This window comes from Colobus angolensis, unplaced genomic scaffold (genome assembly GCF_000951035.1).
Source record: "Colobus angolensis palliatus isolate OR3802 unplaced genomic scaffold, Cang.pa_1.0 Scaffold113, whole genome shotgun sequence".
Lineage (NCBI taxonomy): Eukaryota > Metazoa > Chordata > Mammalia > Primates > Cercopithecidae > Colobus > Colobus angolensis.
This window is the reverse complement of record NW_012112364.1, coordinates 6,066,864-6,081,528: the sequence shown is the minus strand read 5'-3', so window position 1 is coordinate 6,081,528 and position 14,665 is coordinate 6,066,864. Positions and strand designations below refer to the sequence as shown.

Sequence of the window (14,665 nt, the reverse complement as noted above, 5' to 3'; positions counted from 1 at the left end):
GCCCAACAAATGCATTTTTTTTTGAGTCAGGGTATTGCTCTGTCACCCAGGCTGGAGTGCAGTGGTGCAATCATAGTTTGCTGTAGCCTCAAACTTCTGGGCTCAAGTGATCCTCAGCCTCCGAAGTAGCCAGGACTACAGGTGTGTGCCAACACACCCGGCTAATTTCAAAGGCATTCTTCATTTCTGTAACACTATTTTTGATTTTGAGCATTTCCTTTTAGTTTGTTCTAAGAATTTCTCTGCCTCTGTTTACATTACATTAAGTGCTGTGCACTTTTTCCATTGGAGCCCTTAGCATATTAATGTTATTTTAAATTCCTGGTGTGATAATTCCAAATATCTGCTATATATAAATCTGATACTGATGTTTGCTTTGTCTTTCCAGATTGTGCTTTTTCTTTTTAACATGCCTTTTGGTTCTAAGTCAGGCATGATGTATTTGGTAAAAGTTACTGAGGCAGACTGGCCTTTTATGTTTACCTGGGTAGGAACTGGTTGTGTTTACTGTTTGTTGTCGTTGTAGGTGACAGAGGCTAAAATTTCCTCTGGTGCCTTTTTTTTTTTCCTCTCCTGTTGTCTTTTCTCTCCTTAAATAAAATCTAAGAGGTTAAGTTCTTTCAGTCCTGCCTTATTATTGTACAGGGGCCTGCTCTGTCGATGCGGTGGTGAGGTGAAAAGGGAGGCAGGTATTGCACAGTCCTATGATCAGCTGTCAGTCTCTTAGGCAGGCTGTGTGACTGTGAAGAGATGTGCCCTTCAAAAGCGGTTCTCAGTTTTTTTGTTTTTCTGCTCCCTTTGGTAAGACAAGAAGGCCAGAGGGGGCTAGATTTGGGAATTTCCATCCCCCTAAGTTGGCTGCGCTCCAGTAAAAAAGTTTCTTTTCTGTGCAGGCCTTTCTTAAGGAGAATGAAATACTCTGGGAGTGTCTAAAAATGGCTACTTTTCCCTCCCAATGACGGAGAGGGGAGAGCGTTTTTCTTAGATCTTCACTGTGAGAACCTGGCAGAGTTCCGCAAGGTAAAAATCACAAAAGAGTATGGGCTTCTCTGTGGCTGGTTCTTCAGTAGTTGTTACCTCCCAAGCTAGTTCACACTGAGACTTCAGCAATTAATTACCCTTCAAATATTCCTACCTGAAGCCGGCTCCAGTGGTGGGTTCTTAGTTGTGTCTGTTGGCAGTAAGCTGACTCTATGGACCTGCTTGCCTTCAGTTTCCAGCTCAAGTGTGACCTCAATTCTCTGATGAATCTTAACAGGAATTCATGACGTCCAAGTGTTTCACATGTCAGAGGCTAAACTACTTTTTAAGAGAAATCTTTTTGTATATCTTTGACTACTTATATTATGAACTTACTGCATTAATGTGGGTAAATATCGTTAAGGTTTCTAATATACACAAACTTCCCTGCAAAAAAGCTGTAATAAAATAACCTAGGCTGGGCGAGGTGGCTCATGCCTGCAATCTCAGCATGTTGGGAGGCCAAGGGGGGCGGATCACCTGAGGTGAGGAGGTTGAGACCAGCTTGGCCAAAATGGTGAAACTCCGTCTCTACTAAAAATACAAGGCCAGGCGCGGTGGCTCACACCTGTGATCCCAGCACTTTGGGAGGCTGGGGAGGGCGGATCACGAGGTCAGGAGATTGAGACCATCCTGGCAAACACGGTAAAACCCCGTCTCTATTAAAAAATACAAACAATTAGCTGGGCGTGGTGGCACACGCCTGTAATCCCAGCTACTTGGGAGGCTGAGACAGGAGAACTGCTTGAACCCGAGAGGTGGAGGTTGCAGTGAGCCAAGATCGCACCACTGCACTCCAGCCTGGGTGACAGAGCAAGACTCCGTCTCAAAAAACAAACAAAAAAAACAAAAACGAAAATTAGCCAGGCATGGTGGCGGGCACCTATAATCCCAGTTACTCAGGAGGCTGAGGCAGGAGAATTGCTTGAACCTGGGAGGCAGAGGTTGCAGTGAGCCGAGATAGTGCCATTTCACTCCAGCCTGGGAGAGAGAGCAACACTCCGTCTCAAACAAAAACCCTAAACATATTTTTAGCACCGTATTTTCTGCTCACAAACCTTCAATGCCATTCATCCCTGCCAAACACCATTCATCTGGTGGTTGGAAACGGTCACTGAAGTTTTCCGGATAATCCGGACCTTATCTGTTTTTCAATTTCATCCCTCACTACTGCTTAGAGTAATCCTTTCATTCCAGTGATTACTGAATTTACTGTCCCTAGAATACACCATGATCACTCATTTTGTTTTTGTTCGTCATCCCTCAATGTTTATAATGCTGCCCCAAGTTCTCTCAGCCTTTTTGAATTCCATCTATACTATGACTGCTCACCTTGCTCTCACCCATTTCAGCTGCTGCGTATTTATAGCGAGTATTCCAGTACATTTACGAAGGTGTCAGAAAGCCAACAAGTTTTCATAGACTACTTCTTCAACACGGGCACAGAGGATGGGGCCAAATCCACTCTATGCAAAGTGAGGACTAGTTTAGATAATAAAACTAAGAATTTCTGAATTATGAAACAAATGTAAGTTGGCTGCTTATTAAACTATGAAAGTATAGTTTTTCAACTTGTTTCTCATTTTTTTCAGGATTTTCTATCTGTGACATTATGCCTGCTCTCCTAACTTCTCAAATCTAGTTTCATTTTTTTTTTTTTTTGGCCCAATTTAAAACATGGACAAAGTAATTACTAATGACATATTTAGTGGCAATTAAAACTTAAACTATTTTTCCTATCTCTTTAGAGAAACCTATATACAAAACAACTATTTCAACATAAATATAAAAGTATAAGTAGTGTCACAAGAAATGAAAAGTCTAAATAAGCAAATGCATGGTACAAAGATAATTAAAATGAAGAAAAGCTGTTATCAATCCTGAAAAACAGGCTTTTCAGCCCTAAAGTTTGATTTTTTTAATAAAAAAAGACCCAACTCACGTTCCATTTGCTCAAACATCACTGAGAAGAGGAAGTCTCGTGGTGTCATATAATATTCTCCTTCATGTTCAAGTGAAGAAAACTGCATGAAGCGTTGCTTACGAAGAGACAGTTTCCCCATTATTCCATGTTCAACATTTTTCTAAAAGAAAAACAAATTGCAATTTAAGATTTTTTTCAGTGTTATTCCCAGTCACTTCTAGGACAATCTTTAAAAAGTAATTTTCACGCTTGGATCTGACAATCTCCAAACTTTCAAAATCATTCATTTAACAAATATTAACTGAGTGCCTACTTTGCACTGAAGATACAACAGTGAATTAGACTAACTTGAGGGAAGTGACATTCCAAAAAGGGAGAATGGCAATTAAAGAATAAATGTATAAACTAATGTAAAACAGTAAGAAGTACTACAAAGAAATATAAAGCAGGATAAGAAAGGGATAAGGTGGTAATATCTTACGATAGTCAGAGAAGGTCTTTCTAAAGAGGTAACATTTAGAGAGACTAAACGAGGTGGAGTCAGTGTGTCCTGGGGGGGGGGGGTCTCTGGAAGAAAAGCATTCTAAACAAGCACAAATTCCATGGGGTGGGAACAAGTTTGGTGTGGTCGAGGAACAGCAGAAAGGCCAACGTTACCAGAGTGACTGAGGAAAGAAAGTGGCAGAAGAAAGTCAGGAAGGCAACAGAATATGTAAAGTTGTGCTTTCAAAAAGATAAAATATATCATATTAGATAAATAGCTTTGCTTTCAGAAATGTGAGAGAACAATGGGTAGAAAGAGCCAGAAGAAGAAGGATGGGTAAAATATTGTGGAATATATAGGAATATAGTGGAAGAGTCTGCACTTCAGGCAGCAGGACTTAGACCCTGACTAAATGCTAATGAAGACAGTACTGAAATCTTTATAAAGAACTTTTCATTGAGCACTTTCTATGTATTAGGCACTGTACTAATTAAGTATTCACATAGATTATTTAGTTAATCCTCACAATAACTTTGAACAGTAGATACAGCAGTAGATACAGAAACTGAAAAGTAAATGGCAGAGGCAGGCTAAAAAGCTAGGTCTGACTCAAAGGGTTTTAATCTCTTAACAACCACAATACCCTCCTACACATGACTGGGCATGGTGAACTAGGGAGACTGGAGGAAGATGTCACAGCAGTTAACAGGCACCTATGTCAATGCACGAACCTTGATACAAGAACATATTATCTGTGAAATCCAATAGCAGGCTTTCATCCTGGATTGCTTTCCTGATGCACTGCTCTAACCTGGACGACAGTATCCTTCCTGGAGATATCACCTACTTTTCACACTTAATACTGATTCCATAATTCTCCCTGACACACAGGCAATGTTCAGTGACTGCCGATCTGAATTGAAATGGGAAAAACATGAATTCCAGTTGCTTAAATCTCTCCAAATTCAAAGCTGTTCAAAGCCCTTCTTTTTGGCTGATTTCAGTTCTCTGACCAGTATTAATTTTCTCTCTTAATTAGACAATAGGCTTCCTTGAGCAGCTAGTTTTACACCTCTTTTGTGTTGTCAGTGCCTACCAGAATATTGTACATGTAGAGAATATCAATAATATTGTAATGATCTGTACCCTTACCTCCCCTTTGTCTTTCTTTTCCCTTAAGTGACTACTACAAAAATAAGGGGAATGTTTTAATTACATAAGTCCACACTTACCATCCCAGTAATCAGAAAACTAAATTTTATTGATACTTTCTGAACATTTTATACGTGAGGCAAATATACTTACATACACACATACACACATAGTAAAATATAAATATACGTAACAATAGATATACCATTTTATTTAACAAATTGTTATTAAATATCTGTAGGAAAACAGTGGTAGATAAACTAATTCCTATCAGAAAGTACTAAGCGTTCTGGCAATGAATTTACAAGTATATGGCTGAGATGAGGATGGGAGGGTGGGTAAGAGTATTCTCAGTAAAGGTCATGGCATTCACCAAGTCCTAGATATGAGGAAGAACACAGCATATGTTAGAGAACTGAAAGAAGGTGAACATGGGCACGTACGCTGTGAGTTTAGAGAATTTTTATATCTGCTTTACTAATGTTAATATATAGTATATTACAAGATTAAAAGTTCAATAGTCTACACAGAAAAAAAGTATGTTCTCACATCTCTAAATGAATGTTGGCTCTTTTAAACTTCCTCATAACTAAGTTGTTCATGGCTGGTAAAAAATAATATATATGTTTTCAACCAACAACTTAATCCTTTTTGTAAAAATAAACTCTTCTTTCCAAACCTCAACCAACTAAAAAAGGTCGGTTATTCGTTTATGCCTGTCCTCTACTGGTCCCGTAACAAGACAAGCCGTCAACTCTGTTTCTTCTGACGGGCCTTTACCTTGCAGTAATCTTACTCTTTCCTGATCCTATATCAAATCTCATCAAAAAGTAAAAACGCTAACCTCCCACTCTCTTACAGCAAGACATGAAAACTATTTTCAAAGAAATTCTGTTTTTGTTTTTTTTTTCTTCTAGGAGGATTAGACCCCACAGACTCCTCTATCTTATGGTTACCATTTTTATATGCTTATAAATGCCTGTAACTCACAGGATAACATTTTTGAAGGGCTTGAGTCAGTTATTCAGGGAAGTGCCACTTTACTGAGTTGAAAGGTTGACTGAACTGTCATTCCTTTGAATTTTGGGTAAATATCCGTGGTAGTGAACAAGAAAAGGTAGAGGAATTGAAACTAAAGCTCGCTTTCTTCCAGAGGTTCATTTCCAAGCTTGAGGCTGTCACTGAATTGCAGACCATGAATTTAGAAGGTCACTTACATAAAAATGACCTCTGAATCTGTCCGACTGCCATGCCTCTACCAGTACACGGTGAGGTATAAAACCTTCCAACAACCCTATCAACATCTCCCCACTTCATTTTGGCATGTAGGTTTTCCTTCAGGCTACTCCATAGTCTAAATAAACCTATTCTACTACTCACAAACCTTTCAACTCCCACTGTTGGCACCAATAATGTCTTTCCTTTTCCTAATCCTCTCTACTACCTCTCATACTCTGCCTATAGAGTACAAAACTATCATCTGGAGATCATCACCACGGCAGACTGTAATCCTACCATTTCCCTTATGAAATATGCAGAGGAAGCCCCCAAGTCACCATCTCCTACTATTAGAGTCTTTCTCTTCATCCTAAGCCCCACCTTTTCTGAAGAAAACACTGAATTGAGCATTTACTAATTTCAGGAGACTCTAGGAAGAGGCAGAACACGTAAGAATTAAGGGGGCAACTCTGTAGTATTATAATATACTGTAGTATTATAGTATCTAACGTTAAGTATGTAGTATATGCAGAGCAGGGTGCTAATATCTTTACATACCTGTTCTTACTCAATCTCCACAATGCCCTTAATAGTAGACACCATTTTTGTCATCCTCATTTTACCAAAAAAAACAAAAACAAAAACAAAAACACCCGAAACACTTAAGGCTTGTGAAAGTTAACCAGCTTGCCTAGATTTTAAGTGATAGCATAGGCAGTATGACATCAACCCCACCGTCTCAACCACCATCCTATACTAGCTCCTGTTAGAATAATATAAATTAGGAAAATAGAAAAAGCAGTGTGGGTAATGGTAGTTGAGAAAGTTTTTCTGAAAAGAATAGGATTTATGCTAAACTTCAGAGAAAAATAACAAAGAACAGAACTAGAACTAGTCATCCTTTAGTTCCTGGGCTAACTGTTGTCCATTTCCTAAATGGTAGGTGTTACTTCTCTAGTTCAATCAAATTTAAAGTAAGTAGGATGCACTGAATGTGTTTCTTTGCTACAACAAAATTTACGTAAGAAAAAAAAAAAAGTATTGTTCTGAAATTACCAGAGCCTTTCTAATTCCAAGTTGATGAACCAACATAGATTTTTTTAGGTCATCTTTATTATACAGTAGTAGAATTTTAAAAGATCACTAATATAATCAATGTGCATTCTATATTTATGCTTATTTCATAGAATTTTGAAGATTAATTTGCCAATGCCATTTTTAACCTTCTATTCATCTGTCAGCCTTAGCTTGCTTTACTTCATTTTTATAATAATTCTGATTAAATCTCAGACTTACTGGATAGATTTAATGTTCAAGAATGTAATAACCACAATATTGTTCCCAAGAAGAAAAAAGGTGCCTTATTACATCATTCCCACGAGTGCACTGTAATAACAACAAGTTGTCTGTTTTTTGTCTATTTTGTCAACTAAACTCTTGAAGCATAAATTTCATCTTTGTTTCACTGCACTGTGGAAAGCATCTGGCCTGGTGCCTTATACATATTGGGACTATAACTGACATACAACATAGAATTTTGAGAGTTACAAGGGACTTAGAGATCATCTAGTCCAACGCTTCTGTGCAAAGGACAGGAAGTCAGGTCTTTTGAGTTCCATACCATGTTTGGTTAACTAGTTTGCTTATTAACTACTTCAGATAAATGCTGGGAACAAGGGGCTAATGTCCAAATGCTGCTAATTTATAGCCTAAGGTAATGCATGCCAAATTATCCCTTATTAGTAACCCTGAACAACTAAAAACATAGTTTACAACAAGCCTTTGGCAGAAAATGTAAACTATTTCTTAACTCTGTGTTCTCCTTTCTTTCGTCACCTCTGTCTTCCTTCCATCTGTGTGGTTTTCCTGACAACATACATGTGTGCTCTCTCTTTTCCCATTTTTGTTTCTCTTTCCTCTTAGGTTTTAGGATGCTTTTGTTTGTTTTTGTTGCTGCTATTTTCATATTCCCTGAACAACCCATGTTGCTTTGGGTACTCATTTAATCTCTGTTGTCTCTTTTTCACTGTGGCATATTCGTGGTAGGTTAGGCTTGGTAAACTGAGCTAAGGCAAAGAAAATGGCTTGTAGACTTAAGTAAGTACAGTTAGCACATCAGTTTGGATGGGGAGGATCAGGAGGTATAATAAATGTCAAGATATCAAAGTTATTTGAGACCAGCCTGAGCAATGTAGTGAGATTCTGTCTCTATAAAAAGAATAGAAATTAAAAGTTTTTTAAAAATCAGAATTAGGCTGGGCATGGTGGCTCACGCCTGTAATACCAACACTTTGGGAGGCCGAGATGGGCAGATCACGAGGTCAGGAGATCGAGACCATCCTGGCTAACACAGTGAAACTCCGTCTCTACCAAAAATACAAAAAAATTAGCTGGGCGTGGTGGCGGGAGGCTGTAGTTCCAGCTACTCGGGAGGCTGAGGCAAGAGAATGGCATGAACCCGGGAGGCGAAGTTTGCAGTGAGCCGAGATTGAGATCGCGCCACTGTACTCCAGCCTGGGCGACAGAGCCAGACTCCTTCCAAAAAAAAAAAAAAGAAAGAAAAAAATTACATCTAATAACAGTACAAATACAAATACCTAGCTTAATATTGTTTACATATTAGGCAATGAAAAAGTTCATTAATTCATTCTCAAACATTTAAGAAACTGTTGTGTCACTGTTCTGGGAATATATAGCCAGATACTATGAAGTCTCCCCCTTAAGGAGTTTACAAAGGGAAGTATTGGAGAGCAAATAAACAGTTAAAAGTACTAGCTCTGAAATCAAACTGCTTGGGATTCAAATTCTAGTTATGTCACTAGGTATGTGACCTTGGACAAATTATCTCTCTGCACCTCACCTGACTCATTTGAAAAATGAGTAAAGGGGACTCAAACTGCCTAGATTTAAATTCTAGTTCTGTCACTTGGGCAACATTACCCCAGTTGATCTGTGAAATGCAAAAAACAACAGTATCTATCACAAAGTTGTTTTTTTTTTTTTTAATGAGCCTTCAATGAAATATACACATAAAACTCAGCATAGTGCCCAGCACACATTAAATGTTCTAGAACGTTAGCTATTAGTATTATGATAGATAATTTTAACAAACGCTCTAGGAGAACTATACATAAATTATGAGAAGGCAGAGAGCCAATAAACTGCCTTGTAGACTTAAGGTGAAACTACATCTCTACTAAAAATACAAAAGTTATCTGGGTGTGGTGGCATGCGCCGGTAACCCTAGTTACTCATGAGGTTGAGGCAGGAGAATCACTTGAACCCGGGAGGCGGAGCTTGCAGTGAGCTGAGATCACGCCATTGCACTCCAGCCTGGGCAACAGAGCAAGACTCCATCTCAAAAGAAAAAAAAAAGGAAAAAAAAAAAAAGGCAGGCATTACAGAGTAGGAGATATTTAAAGTGGATCTTAAAGGATGCGCAGGAGTTTGCCAAGACTGGGAACAATAGTAGAGCAAGCTATGCTAAAGTGCTAAAGTTGGCTCTGACATTTGGGGAGCCAGATTCATGATGCAGAGAATCTATGGGGTATGTGACAAAAGATGGACAGAGGAAAGGAACAGCATCCGTACAATACTGCAAAGGTCGTCATGGATTCTGACACTTTCTGCTGTTAATCTACAAAATAGCCACCATATATGTAAGACACTGGAGCCTATATGGAAATTCAGAATTGGGTATTTGATACCATGATTCAGCACTCTTAATCTACCTATCAATCTAATAAACTTGGTTAGTTTCAAAACCCTGCCATATTAAAAACATTAAATTATAAGTGCTAGATTAAAGTATGCTAATGGCAGAAGGCAGACCTAACAGCCTGACAGTAAGGCAGGAGACAAAAATAATACAAAACAGTGACAAGTGAAATGAGTGACTGCAGCATAAGCTTTAATCATTGAGGTTTATTAAGCCAGCTGTAGGCTGTGTCCGGGAAAAACATAAGCTACAAACACATCTGTGGCTGTTGTTCTGGAGGTTTTCAGGAGTTTTTGTATTTATACATTTATACATTTCCTTAAAATGGGGGAAGGCATGTAGGAAGAGGGGCAGGTAAGGGTAAGGCGAATGGTTACGTTCCAGTGAGACTTCCGTTAGTGCCCAGTGAATCTACATTTTACAGAAGGTAAGGTGACTGGAGACAAAGGCAGTAGTAGTTTTCTCTTTGTTCTTCCCCTGGGGAGATACATTTGCAATCGACATTATCAGTGTGGAATTTAACAGACTTCAGTTTTAGGAGCTAGACTTAGACTGTACATCTAAAGTTATAATTGGCATGCCCCTGTTTATGGGAGGCTAGCAAAGAATTTCCTTATGAATAGTCTGTGGGGTAGCCCTTCCCACATGCCTAAGGCTTTTTTCCTTTCCAGGAGGACCTTGCTAGAGTATTCTGTCGCATGATTCAGCCTCCAGGCTTAAGTTTGGGGGTCCTGGGATTTCAAATTTTTCTTTATAGTAGACGTAGCTGTAATTTCCTGGACCAATCAATGTTATTACATGCAATCAACAGCCCCAGGTCTATATATGGTGATGATCTTCTGTCCATGAGTAATTTATTATTAGAGAATATTAGAATGTAGAAAAATATGAAATACATTCTAGATGTTTTTAATGTAAATAATAAAAAACAAATGTTTTCTTGCTTACACAGGTAATTTTAGTTACCTGGAAGATTCACATATACTACATGCCTCATACTCCACCTGATGCCATATAAATTCAACATCACTGTCTGATTTTACTATATATTCAAAGTACTTCATAGAACCTATGTTATATAAAAATACCAGGGCTATATCTACATAAACTGAAAACAGAGCTGTCAGTGGAAACGTATTCTCTTTCAGAAAAATAAAGGTAGACAGTTTGGGGTTTTCAAATACTGTTAACTGTCAAATAAAATTAGACCACATGATGCAAATGCTTTCACCTTTCTGTTAACACACACTTTTTAAAGAACTTACCACTAGTTTAGTCGTAGTCATAATGAGGTGTCACTTTCAGGAAACGCATCGATATGAATAACAATTCAGTATGCTGACATACAAGTTTAGGGATTTCAGGGTGTCAAAAGAAACTGGACTGTTATCTCCTAGGACTAAGTCAATTCCTTACAAAGATAAAAAGTATTGTGTCCGGAATGTATTCCTTCTGGTGGGTTCTTGGTCGCGCAGCAGACCTCGAGTTGAGTGTTGCAGCTCTTCAAGATGGCGCCGGAAGAGTTGTTTGCTCCTCCTGGTGGGTTCGGAGTCTCAATGACTTCAGGAAGGAAGCCCCCGACCCTCCACCCTTGCGGTGAGTGTTACAGCTCTTAAAGTTGGTGGGGACCCAAAAAATGAACAGCAGCAAGATTTATTATGAAGAGCTAAAGAACAAAGCTTCCACGGCCTTGAGTGCGATCCCAAAGGGCTGCTGCGGCTGGCTCCAGCGGCCAGCTTTCATTCCCTTATTTGGGCCCACCCATGCCTGCTCATTGGTCCATTTCACAGAGTGCCGAGTGGCGCATTTACAATCCCTCTAGCTAGACGCAGAGCACTGATGCGTGCATTTACAATCCTCCAGTTAAACAGAAGTGTTTTCCAAGTCCCCACACGACCCAGAAGCCCAGCTGGCTTCACCTCTCAGTATCATAAGGCAAACCATAATTTTAAGCACTTTATTTAAGATGTAAAATGTTTGGCTGGGTGCGGTGGCTCTCACGCCTGTAATCCCAGCACTTTGGGAGGGCGAGGCGGACGGATCACGAGGTCAGGAGATCCAGACCATCCTGGCTAACATGGTGAAACCCCGTCTCTACTAAAAAAAGTACAAAAATTTAGCCGGGCGAGGTGGCGGGCGCCTGTAGTCCCAGCTACTCGGGAGGCTGCGGCAGGAGAATGGCGTGAACCCCGGAGGCGGAGCTTGCAGTGAGCCAAGATCGCACCACTGTACTGCAGCCCGGGCGACAGAGCGAGACTCTGCCTCAAAAAAACAAAAAAAATGCAAATTTCCATAAAAATGTTGCCGCTCATGTCTAAAATCCTTGTTAACTATTGAGGATTGTTTCAAGGTTACAGACGTTATCAGCACCAGAGGGAGCTGAAATCTCCAGGTATTTATTATAGAATCTGCCGCATAAGCCAATTTTTAAGTTTTTTTTTCTTTGGATTTTGATTTTTACTCTCAATTTATATAAGAATCCACTTGAATTCTTTGAGTTGGAGCTACCAAGTAATAAAAAAGATTAAGGATTTACTTGTAAATAAAATCTGGAAAGGTCCTTTTCTCTATGACAGTTTTCTTAAAAAAAAAAAAAAACGAAAGAAAAGTACAATGTATCCTCCTGAGAGTGTTAACTCAATGAAAAGGTTACTATGACAAATGGATAAGAAACACTAAATGGAAGTTCTTAAAACCTCCCTCCTTCTCCTGCTACTTGACAAAAAAAACCCCACGAAAACCAAAAAGAAGTAAACACAGCCATGCTGAAGTGTGTTCCTAACCTCTCACTTTAAGTTTGTTCTAGATGATCTTCTGGATACTGAAAATTTCAACCAAACTGTAAGACAACACTAGTATTAAAAACCAGTTTCTTCCTTCAAAGAATAGCATGGTATAACGGGTATAACGGAACTAGAAGATAGAATTCTGAACGACTTCATTGTTCTTAGGGCTACCATGCAGTTATGTGCTCCCCCACATCATGGATAGCAAGTCCCTTAAATAAATAAATAAAATAAATAAAACATATAATGGAAAATACATTTTATTGAAACCAAGACTTGAATTTGCTACTCTATCTGCTGCCACCTTATTTATTTTTTATTTTTTGAGAGAGTCTCGCTCTGCCGCCCAGGCTGGAGTGAGTGGCGCGATCTCGGCTCACTGCAAGCTCTGCCTCCCGGGTTTACGCCATTCTCCTGCCTCAGCCTCCCGAGTAGCTGGGACTACAGGCGCCGCCACCGCGCCCGGCTAGTTTTTTGTATTTTTTAGTAGAGATGGGGTTTCACCGTGTTCGCCAGGATGGTCTCGATCTCCTGACCTCGTGATCCGCCCGCCTCGGCCTCCCAAAGTGCTGGGATTACAGGCGTGAGCCACCGCGCCCGGCCTGCGGCCACCTTATGTTTAAGCATACTAAGTATGAACAATTCTAGAGGACCTCAGGGGAAACTGATCCGTTTTGGTTTCTCAGAAAATGTAAATAAAGTTAGAACCATAATGCCTTGATTGCTGGATTCAACCGTTTAAAAACTGTTGTCCAAGGAGTTAATAATTAAAAAAAAAAAACACAGTAGAGGATTAGACATAATTAAGATTATTCTGAAAAGGCACACATTGCCTTCATATATTATGTGGAGAAATAAAAGCAGTGGAATAAAAAATATTAACCTTAACCTTTATCTGAAAGAGATTTCCTAAGTTGCTTCTACAAACCTATTTGGTTGGCAGTGTATACAGTTACATATAAATAACCGACGGACTGGCAGGAGAAGCAGCTGCCTGAGGAACTAGCTGGTCAGGAAGAGAGGAAGGGTATGGAATGCAGTGGTGGAGATCAAAGAGCTGCTGAGGGCCTGTTGGTGGCTGCCATCCTATCCCTACCCCAGATGCAACTTAGAGTGTTCTGAGGTGGAAAGTGGTGGGAGTGAAGGGATGGACTCCTTCTATTGCCATGATGTGCTTCTCAAACCTCCATCTACTACTAAATATATGGAAAAAGAGGAGCAGAAGAAATGCTGGGATTTGGGGCTATACTGAACACATGAGAACCATCCACATGGTTCTAGTTAGATATAAAATGCTCCATGGATTTCAAGGATTACTTGTAATACAGTAAAAAATGTGACAAAGGAATTAAGAGCAATGAGTGATGTGAACTGGATAAAAGAGATCTTTGAAAGCTGATGACTTCTGTTAAAACATTTCACTAGTTTATTGCCTTTAAAGCAACAGGTGCTTCACCACTCTGTCTCTACTTTTTATCCATGAAGTGACATATTGGAAAAAGTTAGTTCTCTGTTCTTTGTTTAACATTCTTTGGTCTCCACATTTCTCAGGAAGAAAGTGGGAAAAGAAAGGGCCTTCCCTATAGCTTTCAATATATATACACAGCGTTAGCCAAAATATAGTGAGACCTATTCATCCGGGGCTCTTATTTTGGAATTTGTAATAATCTGGATAAAATATAAAATTGCTCTGTTGTCTTTGAACTTTCTGTGGTGTAACTGGATGACTATCTCACCTTCTTAAAGAAACGTTTACCATCAGAAATTTTCATTTCATTAGACACAACTTTTCCATTTTGTTCTGAATTAGGGAGATTTTATTGTATATGAAACAAGATACTGCCAGACTAAATTAAAAATATTCACTGCATAAGCTATGCCTCACAATACATTCTACAAAATGACAGCCAATGAGACAACTGTCATTCCTGGGAAACCTGGAAGCTCTGGGAACTACTCTCTCTGGCTTCTGAAATATCGTCTGATCTATGATGGTCTAGTCTAGACTTTGTCCCAGAGACTGGAAGAAAGCTAGCATGGCTTGTTTTAGATAAGGATGGTAAGATGAAATGGCATATGCTTACACACACAGACACACATACACACATAATTTTTTTTTTAACCCCATAGATTTCTATCTGGAGAAGAGTAGCCACTGTCAGGGGATGCTGATGAGTAAAGAAACAAGCATCTTCCCTTCCAGTGCTTTCTCTTTCCTGATTAAGTAACTGAACAGAGTACTCATTTTTGCTTCTTCCATAATTACCTTCCAAGAGGTACACCATAACTACATATATTTCTGTTTCTGTTCGAAACAAAAAGTTTAAACTAAAAAAGTTTAAACTAGGTTTTAAATTAAAAAA

General features: G+C 39.2%; 1 protein-coding gene across 1 annotated transcript in view; it reads right to left on the bottom strand.

Moving 5' to 3' along the window:
• Positions 1-14,665, bottom strand: part of MICU2 (mitochondrial calcium uptake 2) — a 114,194-nt gene that overhangs the window by 74,874 nt on the left and 24,655 nt on the right. Inside the window, exon 2 of the mRNA XM_011958914.1 lies at positions 2,963-3,104. Coding sequence (XP_011814304.1) covers positions 2,963-3,104 — 142 coding nt within the window. The remainder of the gene's footprint in view (positions 1-2,962; positions 3,105-14,665) is intronic.